Source organism: Nyctibius grandis, chromosome 27 (genome assembly GCF_013368605.1).
Source record: "Nyctibius grandis isolate bNycGra1 chromosome 27, bNycGra1.pri, whole genome shotgun sequence".
In the NCBI taxonomy this organism is placed as follows: domain Eukaryota; kingdom Metazoa; phylum Chordata; class Aves; order Nyctibiiformes; family Nyctibiidae; genus Nyctibius; species Nyctibius grandis.
In genome coordinates, this window is record NC_090684.1 from 3964094 (window position 1) to 3979413 (window position 15320).

At 44.0% G+C, this 15320-nt stretch overlaps 1 protein-coding gene across 1 annotated transcript in view; it reads right to left on the reverse strand.

The window, feature by feature from the left end:
* Positions 1 to 1307: 1307 nt before the first annotated feature.
* Positions 1308 to 15320, reverse strand: part of ILRUN (inflammation and lipid regulator with UBA-like and NBR1-like domains) — a 33921-nt gene continuing 19908 nt past the window's right edge. Inside the window, exons 4-5 of the mRNA XM_068419374.1 lie at positions 13833 to 14161; positions 1308 to 5346 (exon numbers count right to left, since the gene is read on the reverse strand). Coding sequence (XP_068275475.1) covers positions 5311 to 5346; positions 13833 to 14161 — 365 coding nt within the window. The 3' untranslated portion in view covers positions 1308 to 5310. The remainder of the gene's footprint in view (positions 5347 to 13832; positions 14162 to 15320) is intronic.

The window sequence follows — 15320 nt, forward strand, 5'->3', positions numbered from 1 at the left end:
TGCCTGCTCAGGAGATACTATTAGGAGGTGTGATGGTATTGTACCGTACCAGCAAACCTCGACAGGCTGCAGCCCTAAAGACAAACAGATTCTTTCAAGCAAATAACTAGTAAATGAAAAGCTGGGCAGAGGGAAGGGGAGGCAATCCTCACCTACCCAAACAGATCGGTCTTAAGGACACCCGTGAGCACCAAGAGCTCAAGGGGTGCATTCTTTTCAAGGTACAAAATAAATACCCCGAGGCACAGGTAGCAGGATGTCTGTTCCCAGTAAGGCTTTCAGTCAAGCTTAAACAGCACATGAAAGCTCCAGGCATTTATTCATATGTTAAAAAGCAAACCCAGCACACAGGTATTGAGGCTTCTTGCAAGGATTAGTAACAAAGTCACATGTAAGCAAAAGAACGGCCTCAGCTAAGCTGCTCCACAATAGTTTATACAGGCAAACATTTGGGCTGGGTGCCCTGAGTGCTACGGTCTCGCCTGGGAAATAGGATCAGCCCGAGGTGTCCACCAAAGCACAGACCTTCAGGTGCCCCCATCCTGATACACGGGGGCACCAGGTATTGCCTTAGTGATAGTAAGAAAAGAAAAAAACCAAACTTCTGTTGTTCAAAATTCCTTTCTTGCCAAAGAGACTCACGAAACAGCAAGTCTGCTGCTGAGCCTGAAGCTTCACCACACACTGCTCCGAGGCTCCGAGCAAAGCGCTGGGATGCAAATAAGCCACGCAAGGAGCATCCAAGGGCCTGGCTGTGACCCCCCGTACGATCACTAAAACCACATCTCCACTCCTCACCTCTGTGCCCAGACCTCTCCATGCCGCCTCCCCTCCTGCTTCCATCCCCATGACAGCTGGAAGGTGCCGGCAGCTCGTGCCGAGCTGGTGCTCACCTCCACCCCCTGCATCCCCCAGCCGGGGCACTGGCACGGTGCTGAGCCCCAGCATTATCGTGGAGAAGTTACCTGATGGTGTAACGAGGGACATCCACTGCTGACATCGGTGAAACCAGTACAGGCCTCTCAGCCGTCCTTGTACCCATCTGCCTGGACGGAAAAGGTTGTATAACAAACTCAATATGCACTGAATTTGCTTTGGTTTTAAAGCGATTTGGGGTAAAAACAGGGCTAGAACTGGGTTTAAGGATGCCGGGCCTTCGTGTCTGGAAACATCCTGGAGACAGAAGCAAGCTGGGTACACGTAACTACAACACGACAGATTCACAAGTTTTTGCAGCTTCAATAAAACTCTCAACAGCTACAAAACATTTTTTTTTTTCTGTGTTAATTTAATCATACAAATATTCATTTATACATTAAGGAAAAAGCTTCCTTTATTTTTACCCCCAATGTGCTATCATAGGACTTCTCCCAGACTCAATGAGGCAACACACCATCCTGTTCTACACATGCACTCCCCCCGGAGAGAACAGACAGGCTGCAGAACCACCCACGCACTCACACACGAAAAAAAATTAAACACACAACAGAAACCCAGACGTGGGACAGCGTGCATTTCCTAACCCTGCCGACTCCAGCCCCCCTCATGCCCACGTGCCCTCGACCGCACAGCTTCGCCCCTCCATGGAGGAGCCGTGTTTTCCAAACCTTGGAGGGCTCCGAATCCAATGCTCCTGAGATGTGGGCAGCAGATTCCAGCTCCCCCCACCTCCTCACGTGGCATCGCCAGTTTTGGGCCAGTCCTAGGGATATCGTGCTCCAGTTTGCCTCGGCTGAGGGAGGGTGCCTGGGCTGCCGTCACTCAAGTTGTATTAGCAATATGGTTCCACATCCTTAGTGGCTCACGCTTTACACAGGGATCCATTTTAGAGACCATCAGAGATGTTCTGCATCACCTTTTTCCTTTGGGAGGGGTGGGGGGTAAGGAAGATTTCTTTCCCCCTCCTTCTCAGGACTTCAAGACCGATGGGTGTTAATCAGAGACTGGAGCCAGTTGCAGCCTCTCTGTCACCCAGCCCCATCCCTCCCCTAGTCAGGAACACCAGCCTCACTGGGGTAACAGCCTCTTTACTAGTTCACCAGTCTCAACCCAGTAAGGAATTCCTCCCATTTCTAACAGGCCTGAGTTCTGCGTGCGTAACTCACCTAGACTGGCTCATCTGAGCGGCCGCACACACTTGAGGATCACCAAAATATTTGGCAGTCAGCACTCCTGAAAAAATCAGGCCATTTGTTTCCCCTACCTGATGTTAAGACTTGGTGAGTTTGAATGAATCAGCCCTACAGAAACCGATACAACCCCAGCGCCCTGAAGTCACCCAGGAAGAGCTTTGCTGAATACATCTCAAATCCCCCTATTTAAGAGCTGGAAACCTGACAGCAAGAGCAATTTGAGGGCTGGTTGCACCACTAAGTTCCAAGAAACCAGAAGAGAGAAAACTACCTTTGGCCTCAGTGAAACAGTTTTTACTCGAGGAAAAACCCAGAGGTAGAGCAGCCACTGTCACAGGCAGGGTTACAAGCCCAGCCCTCAAAGCACGCAGAGCTCTGTGCAACCGTTTGCTGAGACCGTTCCCGCAGACAAGAGCGCTCGCACTCAGCTCCCTGGGGAAGACCAGTGAGGTGAGCAGCAAGAGGCTGCAGATTTCAGCAGCAACTCGAATCTGGCCCTGCCTTTCTTCACACCCTGGAGTAAGTGACCCTTGTCACAAGGACACCACGGACTGAAAACACTCAAGAGAAGAGAGAATTCAAGTCTGTGCAGAACAAGTGCGCCTTCTGAGCGGGAAAGCACACGGCTACTTGGGGTACATGCAAGTTTTTATTCCAAGAAGATGAAATTTCAGTCTTAGGAGAAGCACAGGAACACAAATGTGGCAGCCATTATATACGGGAGGAGCACAGGGAGCTGGGAGCAGAAGAAAGCCAGCGTGGGGGTATCCAAGTTCAAGGGCCTCCCAGATGCCTCAGCTGACACAGGCAACGGCTGCAGCACCAGCTATAACATACAGACTCAGATCTTAATCCATCCCCTCTCCCTTTCCACTACACAGCTGATAAAAGGAGCTAACAAAGATAAGGAATCACCTTGTCACTCAGACAAACAGCAGTCTCCAGTGTTTTAGACACCTTCAGAAGGGAAGCGGCAGAATCGTAAGAGGTGTGATGGTCACGTACGCGTTCATGCCTTCGGAGCACGAGCCACCTGCTCGGAAAGGAGGCAGCAAAGAAAGAATCCACTTGCCCACGCTACACTCCAGTGATGCAAATCGTTCCCTAGCCTGAATGCTAAGAGGAGATAACTAATCCGAGGCAAAAGGCTGTTTCAGGACAAGAACCAAACACTACAGCTGCACTGAGCAGCGCGGCACCACCTTCCATGGGTTCACTCTGGATCTTAACACTCACCCGGTTCTAGCACACTGCCGAGACAGACTCAGGTGCTCCCCAAACTGCCAGTGCAAGTGGCTCGCAGTTCGAATCCTGCAGTGCCTCCTTTACGCAGATAACTCCTTACATTATACTTGTTTCTCCCAGCAAACAGATTTTTGAAGGGAGGCTTCAGAAAACAGTGACCTTCAACAACCGAACCTCTGAAATACAAACAAAATCTATCGCCCGATTCTTCCTCTGTTGGATACAAGGAACTCCCGCTGTCCTGCACAAGATCCACCTGTATGCACTAAGATGAGAGAGTCCTTGGTAGCTGCAATGAGAAAGAATCCCCCATTCAAAACCAACCAAGAAAATACAACTAGTCAAGAGCAATCAGCACAAAGCCACGCACCATGCAGCAAGCCTGCGCTCTGCTCCAACGAGGAGAACGAGAGTCTTCGCTGGAAAGATCTGGAAGAAGGTAGTGGGAGCTTTGCATATTACTGTATCTTTGGCAGATGGCTGTTCCAGCCTTGTTCACGTTCCTGAACGAGACAGTGTCCCCTCACCTCGCTCCCCTTCAGCAGGATCTGTGGTGACACAGCACTTTAGAAACCCACCACAGCACTCGAGGCCATTCTCCCTCCCCTCACACCGCACTTCCCAATCCATAACTGGAGGAAAATACACTGGAGGAACAGCGGAGCAACCCGAATCTTTAGAGGAATGATTCCTCCTCTAATACCAAGCCCTGGAGAGCCCATTTAGAAGGTAAGAGCCTCAACAAAGCTACAAGCCAGGACGACAAAGGCGAATGAATACAAGGCGACAGAGTGGAATCCAGCTGACGATGCTAACTCTTGCTCTGCATCCAAAAACGCAAACAATTAGCCTCGAAGCTAATACTTTATCACAGGAGAAATGAATGCAAACTTATACTCTATAAGAGAGAGATGAGAGATTCAAAATTAAAAGGACATGACAAGCTTTGCAACTACTACCAAGTGAATTATAGCTACAGAAAAAGAGTTTCCTCTTGGCACAAGACTGATACGCTTGCTTGGTTGCTCTAGGCACAGCTACTGTACATCAAGAGTTAACAAAAAGGTATTTTAAAACGCTAGCCACATAGGACAGCTCTGGAACTTGAATAAATCTGTTTCTTATTAATATGGGTGTGTATCTGTGTGTACTTCATGTACAAGAGGAAGGGAAGTGAGCCCCCCATGTTATCCTAAAAATCCCAGAGTCTTGCTCTCCAACTTTGATAGGAAGACCTGGTCTTCAGCACGGTTTCCAATGACATGCAGGACAACTAACAGCAACACCCAAACCAAAAGGAGAAAAAAAAAAATAAAATAAAAGATTAAAACGAGCAGATGATATTAAAAATGCAGAGCTGGGTGCAGACCCAACCTGTCATTAAAAAAACGTCCGACAAAAAGAAGTCACTGCACAAACCCCAGAAGATGCTAAGCAAATTCCCATTCGGTAGCAAGCAAAACATGACAGTTCCATAAAAATGCACGCTGTCCCTTATTTAAAAAAAATATGAACAAGAAACAAACAGAAATTAAACATTTGCTCAAACTACAACCGCTCTGTAGGCAAAATATTTTTTTAAAGATGGCTTTTCCATTTTTTAAACTTCTTTTTAAGCTACCTAATTATGTGTGAGAATGATTTCTAAAAAAAACTCCATGGTGTTGGTATATTTTCTTTCTCATAGCATTTATCAACACTCCTGAAATCCAGCATTCACACATGCATACTTAAGATTTTGTATTCTCCTCTGGAAACAGCTAGTCTTAAGTTACTGGGCTTTTGTTTTTTCTTCTTTATCCAGAACACGGAGGCAGAGAAGGGGGGGGTCCACGTTGTGTCTTTCTGCCACATGAATCCCCCTCCCTTCCCCCAAAAGTCAGTTCTTTGTTAAATTCTCCTCTTGTCGATACCCGTTTTGTGTTTTTGTGTTTTAAGACTGTCCGAAGGGATAAGGACCATGGAAACCCTGAAAGAAAGTTGGAGACATAATCAATTTCAATAGGCAAGAAATAAAATTGATCAGTGTACACCTACAAATACCGACCATCCCATCCCAGTGCTCTAAAGCAAATGCAACCCTTTACCCACCAATGTGACCTTTGCTGTCCAGCCTTATGAACCACTCCTAAAACACAGATTTCAGTGCTTGTAGCTGGTTTCCCCAGAGATGTCAGACACCACCCACTTACCTCTTTCAGGTGTTATTTAGGCCAGGTAATAGCCAGGCATTACTGAGCCACAAAGTAACTTGTATTTTCTACACCAGAGCAAAAATCTCCTACAGATGCTACAATACCTGTGAGGCCAAGCAACTGCGGTTTCACAAGTCTGTTCTAAAGATCACAGCAAACAGTTAAGTAAGAGGCTGTAACTGTTAAAGACTCTACTTAAGAAAAAAAGAAAAAAAATCACGATTTGGAAATCCACATTCCCACATCTGCCACTTCTGCTCTCCATCTTCCCTCCTTTACAGCCTGAAGTGAGTCATCTAAATGACAGATCTAGTAACAGCTCTCAAATTAACAGGAATTCCTTTCTGTAATTTCTACTGTTCAAATCAGCTACCCAGGGTTTCATCAGGAAGCAAAAGAAAGCAACCAACAGGCATACAAGAGATCTCCAAAGTCACGGGGATATAAAGTTTGTCCTAGTGATGAAGGTACAAGCCACACACAAAGTCCTCCTGTAATATCCTGACACATACCCAGGTCAGAAGCAAGATGAGGGAGAAAAGCTCGTTATAATTCATTGTCAAAGTTGGAAGACCATTATGCAAATGCTTTTTTTTAAACACAGTTCAGCTTCTTTCCAGCATGCTGATGAGTGAGACAGCCGAGAGCCCCATTAAGCACAAAGTCATTCTCAGTCTTGAAGCTCTGGCTTCAGTTTTCACCATTTTGCCTCTAACAGGGAAAACCTCAAGGGAAACACCGTTTCCTGCATGTTCTCCTACAACTCTGTAACAACCTCGCTGCGTGAGCCACAGAGCCATGAAGTGATGAGTCTTTAACACCACTGGTATAAAGAAAAGTATCAACTTCATTAGCTTAAGCCCAGTTGCAAGAACCCAAGTTCAAGAGCTCTGTTGTGTACCTATATTATAAAGGAAGTGCTATAGGAAGCCTGTAAACTTGCTGCAGCTGGTGAGAAAAAGTTAATTCTTTAGGATGTATCAGGTGGCAAAATACAAGACAATGCTAAAATGAAGCACCTATCAGCAGCTCTCAAAAATTCAACCAAGAGAGAAGGATTAGCAGACGCCTAAACAGGACATCTCATGAACTGCGTGGGAAGTATGGAAGACTGGAAACTTGGAAATTGCTGTTGGCAGACAGAAATACATGCAAGCGATGGAAAAACAAACACGCTTCTACCCTAGGAATATGCCGCACTCCCAGTTTGTAAAGCAAGCTTGTCAAAAGATAACACCCAGTGGATTCCAGCATGATAGTTCACCTCAGAAAGGAGAAGCTCCCACCAAAAGAGACTGAGATACTCAATGTTTCTGAAAAATACCATCACTGAAACAGGGGGAAGGGGAAGAGCAGAAGAGAAACATTTAAATAATGTGAATCGGTGCACAAAAAAAACCCCCAAAGGACACAGAAGGAAAACAAGGTTATAAGCAAGATCCTAAGCAGTCATCTCATCTCAGAGAGTGGTTTAACCATCAGCTGCTCCCTCTGCTGAGGGCCACTGCCTGCACAGCAGAGCCAGCCTTCTACCCTCCATCTGTTTTAACAGTTTATGTCACAGGCAAAACCTTGTCGATTTAATTTGTGAATGCTGTAAGCCAAGACATCTGCATCAACCCCGCGACACAAACGAATTAACACCCTTAATCAGTGCACAGGCCAGCGTCTTCAGCTTAAGTCAGACATGAGAACAGCTCACCAGGTGTTTTTGTACGCAGAGAGACCCCGTGAAGAGGCTAGTAACCGTGTTTACAGATAAACCCTCTTCAGGTACTGCTTTCTGTAGTATCTAATTTAAAGCTACACAATTATGCTAATCATGTGTTAATTAAAACCAGAATTTAGCTCACCTTGAGAGTGTCAGATTACTAAGTATATACAGCTTTGTACCACTTGTTACACTGCACTTCACAGGCTGACATCCCCAGGTGAGCTTCTCTCACAAGCAGTTCCAAGAACAGCCCCGTGACCAAGGTCAGCTCCTCCTCATGCAATGAATTTCACCAAGAAAAACCCTAAAATCTTTGCTTTTGGGATTGCCACTCTTCACTGCATTTCACTTACCCGTGAGATTTATTAGCGTACACAAGAACTTACAAAATTAAAACCCACTTGTTCCTGTTCTTTAAGATCAAATGTAGGCTTGGTTTAACATCAGACCCTGGGCAAGACTCTTACTCCCCTTTGTGAAATGAGAATAATTCCTTTCTTCTTCCTCAGTAAGATGCAAGCTCTCTGCAGAACAATTGTTTCTCATTACATTTGTTCAACACGCACAGTGTAATAGTGTCTTGAGGCCTGAAAACTTCAGTTACTGCTGCAATGCAAACACCAAACTCCATTATATGATGTTTTCAAGAATAATTATCCCTCGTATGCAACATTTTACATCATAAACATGCAAAAAATTGTGCACAATTGCAGTTTTTCCGAGTTATTTCAACTGAAGAATTATTTACGCTATTTTTGGTGAATTCCCTTCTATTCTCAGAATGAGATCACTGTTTTTATGAAAAGCTCAGCTGCAGCTTTGCAAATTTACTTTCAGTTCTTCCAATACTTTCCACAGAAGTAATTGCTAACTTGCTCGTGAAAGCACACTGGCTATTCATACAGATAAGTATGTGAGAACAGAGGACCATGTTTTTTCAAGAAAAGACTCTCTATGGAAATTATTGGTATAAATCATCAGTTGACTTCTGTATCTAGAAGGGAATTGAGACGTTTTGGAAAGTTAAAGGCCTTTGTAAATACTGAGCTCTTTAAATGAAGGCACCTGTGCTAGAAATAAAACGAAGATTAAGTTAATCTTTCATAAACCATCACAACACAGGCTTTGAAATAGCTATCTTTATTTCACCTTTGTGACCGAGTCAAGATCAATAAAAGGTACACTTCCCGAGAGACAGGAGCTTCTGATGCCCAGCTGCAAAGCAATACAGGAGTCTCCCAGTGCACACTGACAGCAGCGTCAGACACCACTACAAGTCCCCGTTTCCTCCTCACCTCCTGGGCCGCTCCTAGTCAGCGCTTCTCCAAACTACGCAGAGTTCTCTTGACTAACTTACATAAACTGAACACAGACAGAAGAACAAAGTATTGAGCACTTTTAATTATTCCATGCATGCTGTGCAAACATGGCGTGGCAGTGAAGACCACCAGGAAGTTAAGAACCTTCTCACAGTGCAGCCGCTCATGGGGCTGGTTTAGATGCACAAAGCTGATGAAGCACATGAGGGCTCAGGTACATGATTAAGTTACCATGCAACAACTTAGCTCTTGTAACTTAATCAATGGCGTGCTTTTAGTCCGCAGAGATAAAAGAACAGGGGAACTCTGTTGGCCTGCAATGGAGCAAAGTTAAACTAAAAATCAGATTATCTCACATTTCCCGCAGTCCAAAAGCACACGGACTGTCAGGTTTCATGGACCAGCTAACATGCAGCATCCAAACACATTAGTCTTTCACCAGAGAAGCAAACCAGCTCATGCAACATCAGTTTGGCCTGCAGATGCTATGCAGCAGCGTGGCTATGGTAGTTTTGAGTCCAATGTTCTCCCACTTTGTCCTAAATGAATTTAACCATGTGGTAACTAGCTCCGTTTGAAGCCCAGATACCAGGTTAGAAGGAGCTTCTCTTCGACATGGATGCAAACATTTCTGGGGCATCTTCCTTACCCACAAATATAGTTTGGTACCCAAGTAGTTTCCAGTGAAAAAAATTCTGTTTAAAGTTTACAGAGGTACTCCAAAAATATGCAAATTGGAGTGCCCTGGTTTGGAAGAAGCACGCATCTAGAAGCAGCAGCAACTTTTAAACTCGGAGATGGGAAGCCAGTTCAAGGCTCTAAGGACAGAGAGAGGGTTTCCCGTTATGTGTACAAAGCTGTCAAGTAGCATGGATCAGAGTGCAGCCCCACACAGAACGAAGATGGGGAGCATAAATACAGCAGGAAAAAAGGTGATAAGATTTTAATTTTGTGAACTCCACATAGGCTTACATTTCATTGAGCTTTTAAGAGTCGCATGAGTAACAAACAGAACAGATTAACACCAGACAAGCCGTAGAACGCCCTTTGCTACGGCGGTGACTACGCAAATTGTTCTGTACAGGTAAATTTTTGCAGGATCAGAACTTCTACATGCAGTTTTCTGCATTACACAGAAAGCAGCAATTCCTTCAATCATATGGGCAACAGATTTAGATTATATATATTTTGATATATAGGTGACAAGTACAATCAATGTCAGTATATGGCTATCCACTTCAGACCTTTTTAGACATTTAAACCTGTACGTTTCTTTCCTCAGTTAAGAAATTTAACTCTAATTCCCCCAGCACGGTGAGACTGCATCTTGTGCTTTTAATGTAAAAGACTGTCACAAGAGAGCAGCAGTGACCTCGACAGTGTTGCTACGAGACAGAAGCGAGTAAATAGAAGGAAGCTATATTAGCTTCATCTCTCTCGAGAATACAGAGAGAAAGCGATTGCCAAAGAGGAGAATAAAATACCCATGCATGGGTATATCTGGACTCGAATACAGCTCATCCCTATCCTGAGATAAGCATCCTATCCTGCACTTAAGCACATCTTTAATTCTAAGAACATGCAAAAACTCCACTGGGAATAGATACAACAGCAACATGCTTAAAGCAATGCCCTGAACACAGACCCTGATTGACAAGCTTCCAGCAGTTTATTGGATAAGGTGAGCAGGGTGGACCCAGGGAAGGCGTACACTACAGCAGGAATAAAGATCACAACCAGATCACAGGTGTCATCTTATCTGCTTATAGGGAATCCAGCATCTTGTTCTGTTTCATTTTTTTTCCTAGGAAAGTTTGTTTCACTGAGCAGAGCATCCAAACCAGGTACTCTATGCTGCTGTATAAAAGCATTTTGGATGTTTCCACACGTGAAATGCTGATATCCTTGTCTAACCCAGCAGCAGATGGCACGTCAGTGTCACTGAGATCCTGACTCCAATAGGGAATTTTAGAGGACAAGTCACACCTGCTCAGTTGCACCAGAGGGAGAACTAATACAGACAAGGTCTGGCAACTTCTAGTGTGTTTTACAGCTGCAGATGCCAGAAACTGCTAGTTTTATCTCAAAAGATTTCATGGTCTCATGCAACTGCATGACTGGGGTTCTCCATGATCTTGTGGCAGAGAGGAAGCCTCCTCAGTGATCTGAGAAATATTTAAGGGCTTATATCACTTTTAAATACAGGACATAAGCCCTTCTGAACACCTTAACTAGACCATACCCATCTCCTGTGCTATATCTCACCAAATGATGTGTGAAACCCAACTAGGGATTCACTCCATTCTCCAGGTACGTGAAAGCAGACAAAAATATTAGAGGTCTTGGCCAAGGTAAGTAAAATCCAGGAACCCTAATGTGCAACTACGTAACCAACCCACAGTACTCCCTTGTCTGCTCCTAGAACTTGAAATAAAGCCTTTCACATCAATATTCAATCACAAGACAACAGCTCCAAATGTAGTAGTTTCCTTTTGCCCCTCTCAAGCAGCAGAGTACAGGTCAAGTCCCTGGGGAAGTGGGGAAGATGGGCCAGATAGAGCTTTTCCTAACAGGTACAGGAACACCAAGTGCTGATCAGGTGGTTTCATACTTCTGCCATCACCTCCAATAAGCCCTTACCCGCTTAAGCGGTGTACCCAGCTGGCGATACTGCTTACACATTACTCCTTTTTAGAAAAAAATAAGTATCTTCTTCTCCAGATTGCAGGAAGAAGGCATGCAACAGTGCTGACCTGAACCAGGGAAGGTGGGCATGCTCATCTGGTGATCTTAAATGAGATCAAGTATCTAGGATGTCAAACCTATGCAAATTTGTTCACTACAGAAACAGTGTTGTACCAATATGAATATCAAGCCTGTGGTAGAATGCTTGCTGCCCTGGACAGGATGGGCAAGGCTGGAACAGGACTCTGATCTTCAGATCTACCTTAGTAACGGCCTCCAAAGGAAAAGATAACTTGTTTTAGTATGACACAAACAGAAACGCTGTAGTAGAGACAAACACTTCAAAAAAAAAAAAAAATCAATGAACTTCCACATGCCCCACCCCATCTCCAAAAAGGAACATAAAACTATCCCTTCTGAAGCTGGCAAGAAACAAAATTTCTGCTTTTATCTCAGATAATCCACCCCAGAACATTCTGTAAATACAAAAAGGAACAAAAAAACCCCACCCAAACAAAACAACAATAACAAAAAAGGGAAGAAAGGCCACTCTACATCTGAGGTTAGATTAAAATGGCTCACATCTCTTAAGAGTACTGATCTTGAACTTTGGGTTAGTAGCTAAACCAGCTTAAATTTAGTGAAATCCTCTCTGGTAGTGCTTCACTCTCCTTTTTGGCTTTTCTTTTCCACAGTATAGCTGACCTTTGCTATGTCCTCTGGATCTCCAACAGGTATCTGTTTCTTACACCTACGTTGTAAGACAAAGCATCTGCTCCTCAGCCAAGAGAGTCTGTTGGTACACTTTGCCTCCTGGTGCCCACACCACTCTCCTCTCACTAGGAAGGGTAAGGATACGTACCACAGGGAGAGACCTAGTGAAAACCGAAGGCCACGTTACTGCCAAAACCCCACATCCCAAATTTCTACGCAGGAACTTCCTCAGAAGTGCATATGTTAGCAGTTCCACAGCTATCCACCTGCAAGCGCAAACCAACTACGAAGCAGTTGCCAAGCTCTGCGCTCAGAAAACAGTCAAGGGGAAAAAAGCCACCTCCAGCCTAAAGCTGACCACTAAAATGGAATTGAGTTTTCTGACCCAAATTAAACCTAGTATTTTAGCTATGAACGGCTTAGGCAAGTCCACTATCTCACCAAAGCTAAACTTAGCAACTGATTTTTATTTAGTAACTGATTTTTATTTGTCATAGACTGGTACACAAAGCTGTTACCAATCTTTGCTGGGACATGTACGACAGACAGCTGCAGAGCAGTACTCCCCACCTGAAGCACCTGAGGAAGGTTATGCAGAGAAGCTCTGTCAGTGTATAGACAGCCTCTGCAGTCAGACAACAGCCTGTCTCTTCAGGGAACACTGCTATCCACCAGGCAACCACTAAAAGGCAGTGACTTTCAGTCACTCCTAATTCAGGTTGTATTTGAACTGATAGGTGAAAGGCTTTATATTTTTTAGTCATTTCCTAAGCTATCCCTTTCAGTGAGCGAGAATCTTGAAGCAGGAGCCGATACAGCTTACAGCAATTTATGTTTGGGGTGCAAAACACAAAAAGGGTGATTGGTAGTCTGTCAAACACTTAATCCCACGCATGCCATCAGTAAAAGAAATGCATAGCCCTGATGCAAAGTAGGTCACTAAAATATGATCCACTGGCGGAGGACAGGCAGTTCATCAGTTAGGAACTAAAGTGCTGTAGGTGAACTAACATTAGGGCTTTATTAAGTCATTCAGTAACCAAGTGTTATTGTCCTACACGGCCTGCTTGAAGTACAGTAAAGCATTTTTAAAGAATTTTAAAAATCAAACTAGTTTGACATACAACAGCACACACCTACACATACTGGCTGCATTAACAGGTGGATTCTGAATTGTAAAGTAATCCTGCAATTCTTTTTTCACACACAAGCAAATAAAAATAGTCAAAATATCACTCAGACTCATATAGCATCCACCAAGCAAGCTTCTGAGAGAGATTTAAAGTAAAGATAATTTAAAAGTCACCTACAATTATAAACAAGACATGGACACAGACAGGAATAGTCCTTTGATTGACTGTTCCTGACAGGTAGCTTCTGGGATCAAAATGTTGAGCTCTGTAGTCTCCCCACACCAGCTAAAAAGAAGTTATCTGGTTAATCTTAGGTTTTGGGGGTGTGGTTATTTTTCGCTTTTCAAAATTATGTAAAACTCAGGAGCACATCTAGAGAGATATTTTGACTTCTTTGCACACGCAACTGGAGCAGGTTCCAGCCACTAATAGTTACAGCACCCAGACAAGATTATATAAATTTTAAGAAGGACTTGAAGCAAAACCCAAAAGGTGGATCTGGTAGAGTCTATCAGAGGCAAAAATATTTTAATATAACATGAGGAGCTGGCAGAGTCAGACAGTCAAATTCAAAACCTTCCTTAGCAGGTCTGGCAGAAGCAGAAGGGAAGGGCTTTGCAGTTTGTAACGAAGAACTATTACACACATGACAGTCTCATCACCTACCCATTCTCCTGTTCTCCCAGGGCACCTACCTTACTGTATGTCACTACCGACAAGTTGTTCGAGTGACTGCTGGGGGAGAGATTTACAGAGTTTTGTGACAGTCCATTCTGATCTTGTTCGATTTGGTCAGGAGCAGGCCCCCATGTGTTTTTGCTGATTGTGCCTAGCTCGGAACCCCCAGGGTCTTTTAGGTTGTTTTCATCTGGTTGCCTGTTCTTCTGTGGAGAGGCGAATGGGTTAAAGTTTCCTTCTACCTTGCGATGTGGTTGCGTGTTGAACTCTGTTTCAAAGGATGACAGCTGCTGTGTTACGCCTAGAAGTCCTCCAACTTCCACGCTGAGGATCACCCAGATGACATCTGCGGAAAAAGACAAACACTCAGGTTGTCACTAGATGGAGTTTATGAAGAAGGGGGCAGAAGGAGAACAACAGAACATGAATTCTGTCATTTACAATAGCAAGAAAAGAGACTGATTGTTTTAAATACATTTTTATGAAGCATCAGAAGTACTAGTTAAACACTAATTTAATGTCCAATCTTTCAAGAAAACCAGGCCAGTTTTACTCCTACTGAACTCACATGAACCAGCTAAGAACATATGAAAAAACAGACACAAACTTGAAGCTCCGTACTTCAGATTACCAACAGGATGCACTGAAAAAACAAAACCTTGAGTGACTATCCAAGGCTACGCAGCAAGACTGAAATGAGAGCCAGGAGATATCACTGGCAATCTTCTACTCTGATGGTAAAGAAATGGCAATGTTTTTTGTTTAGCTTTGAAAGGCTTAACTATTAAAATAAACCAGCAAAAGGCTGACTTAGAAGGTAATTATGTTTATGACAATTCACTGCTGAATATCCCCCATTCCGGTTCCAAAACGCTCACAGTAGGTGGATAAGATAGTCAGGCTTGGTAGACTATGACACGAATTCTAAACTACTGGTTAGAATAAGAAATGTATTTACAGTTCTTACCTAACGTGTGTCTCTTGTACATACATAAGATTGTTATTTTACTTACCATTTCATTCACACTTCGTGCAAACATTATGGCCTATTCACACAAACATATTTCTTGGTATGTATCCAAATTCAGTTCTATTGCCTTTTTTTTTGACCTCTCCATTAAACATGCTCTAGTTTTGTTTTGTTACATAAAGAGGGAGAATTAAAAAGAAGAGCAGCAACACCTTATCTCATCTCAGCAGATCTCATAACAGCACCTCATGTCACATGGAATTGCTCCCAGGTTTGCTGCTGTCAAGCATTAACCTACCAGGGTTTCGTGCTGCCGCTGGTGGCCAGGGGGAGGATACAGCAGTACCTTTGCTGTTCAGTTTTACCCCATCGCTTCTCAAGCAGCATTAATTCACTGAAACTCTCCTTCCAGCCCCTCCCCAGGTTTAACAAGGCTGGGCTCATTAATTTGCATTTTACCACCCAATTAAAGACAGAGCGATTTTATCTATCAAAAATACGACTCGCTTAAGGACCCCCAGCACCCTGCCAGGGC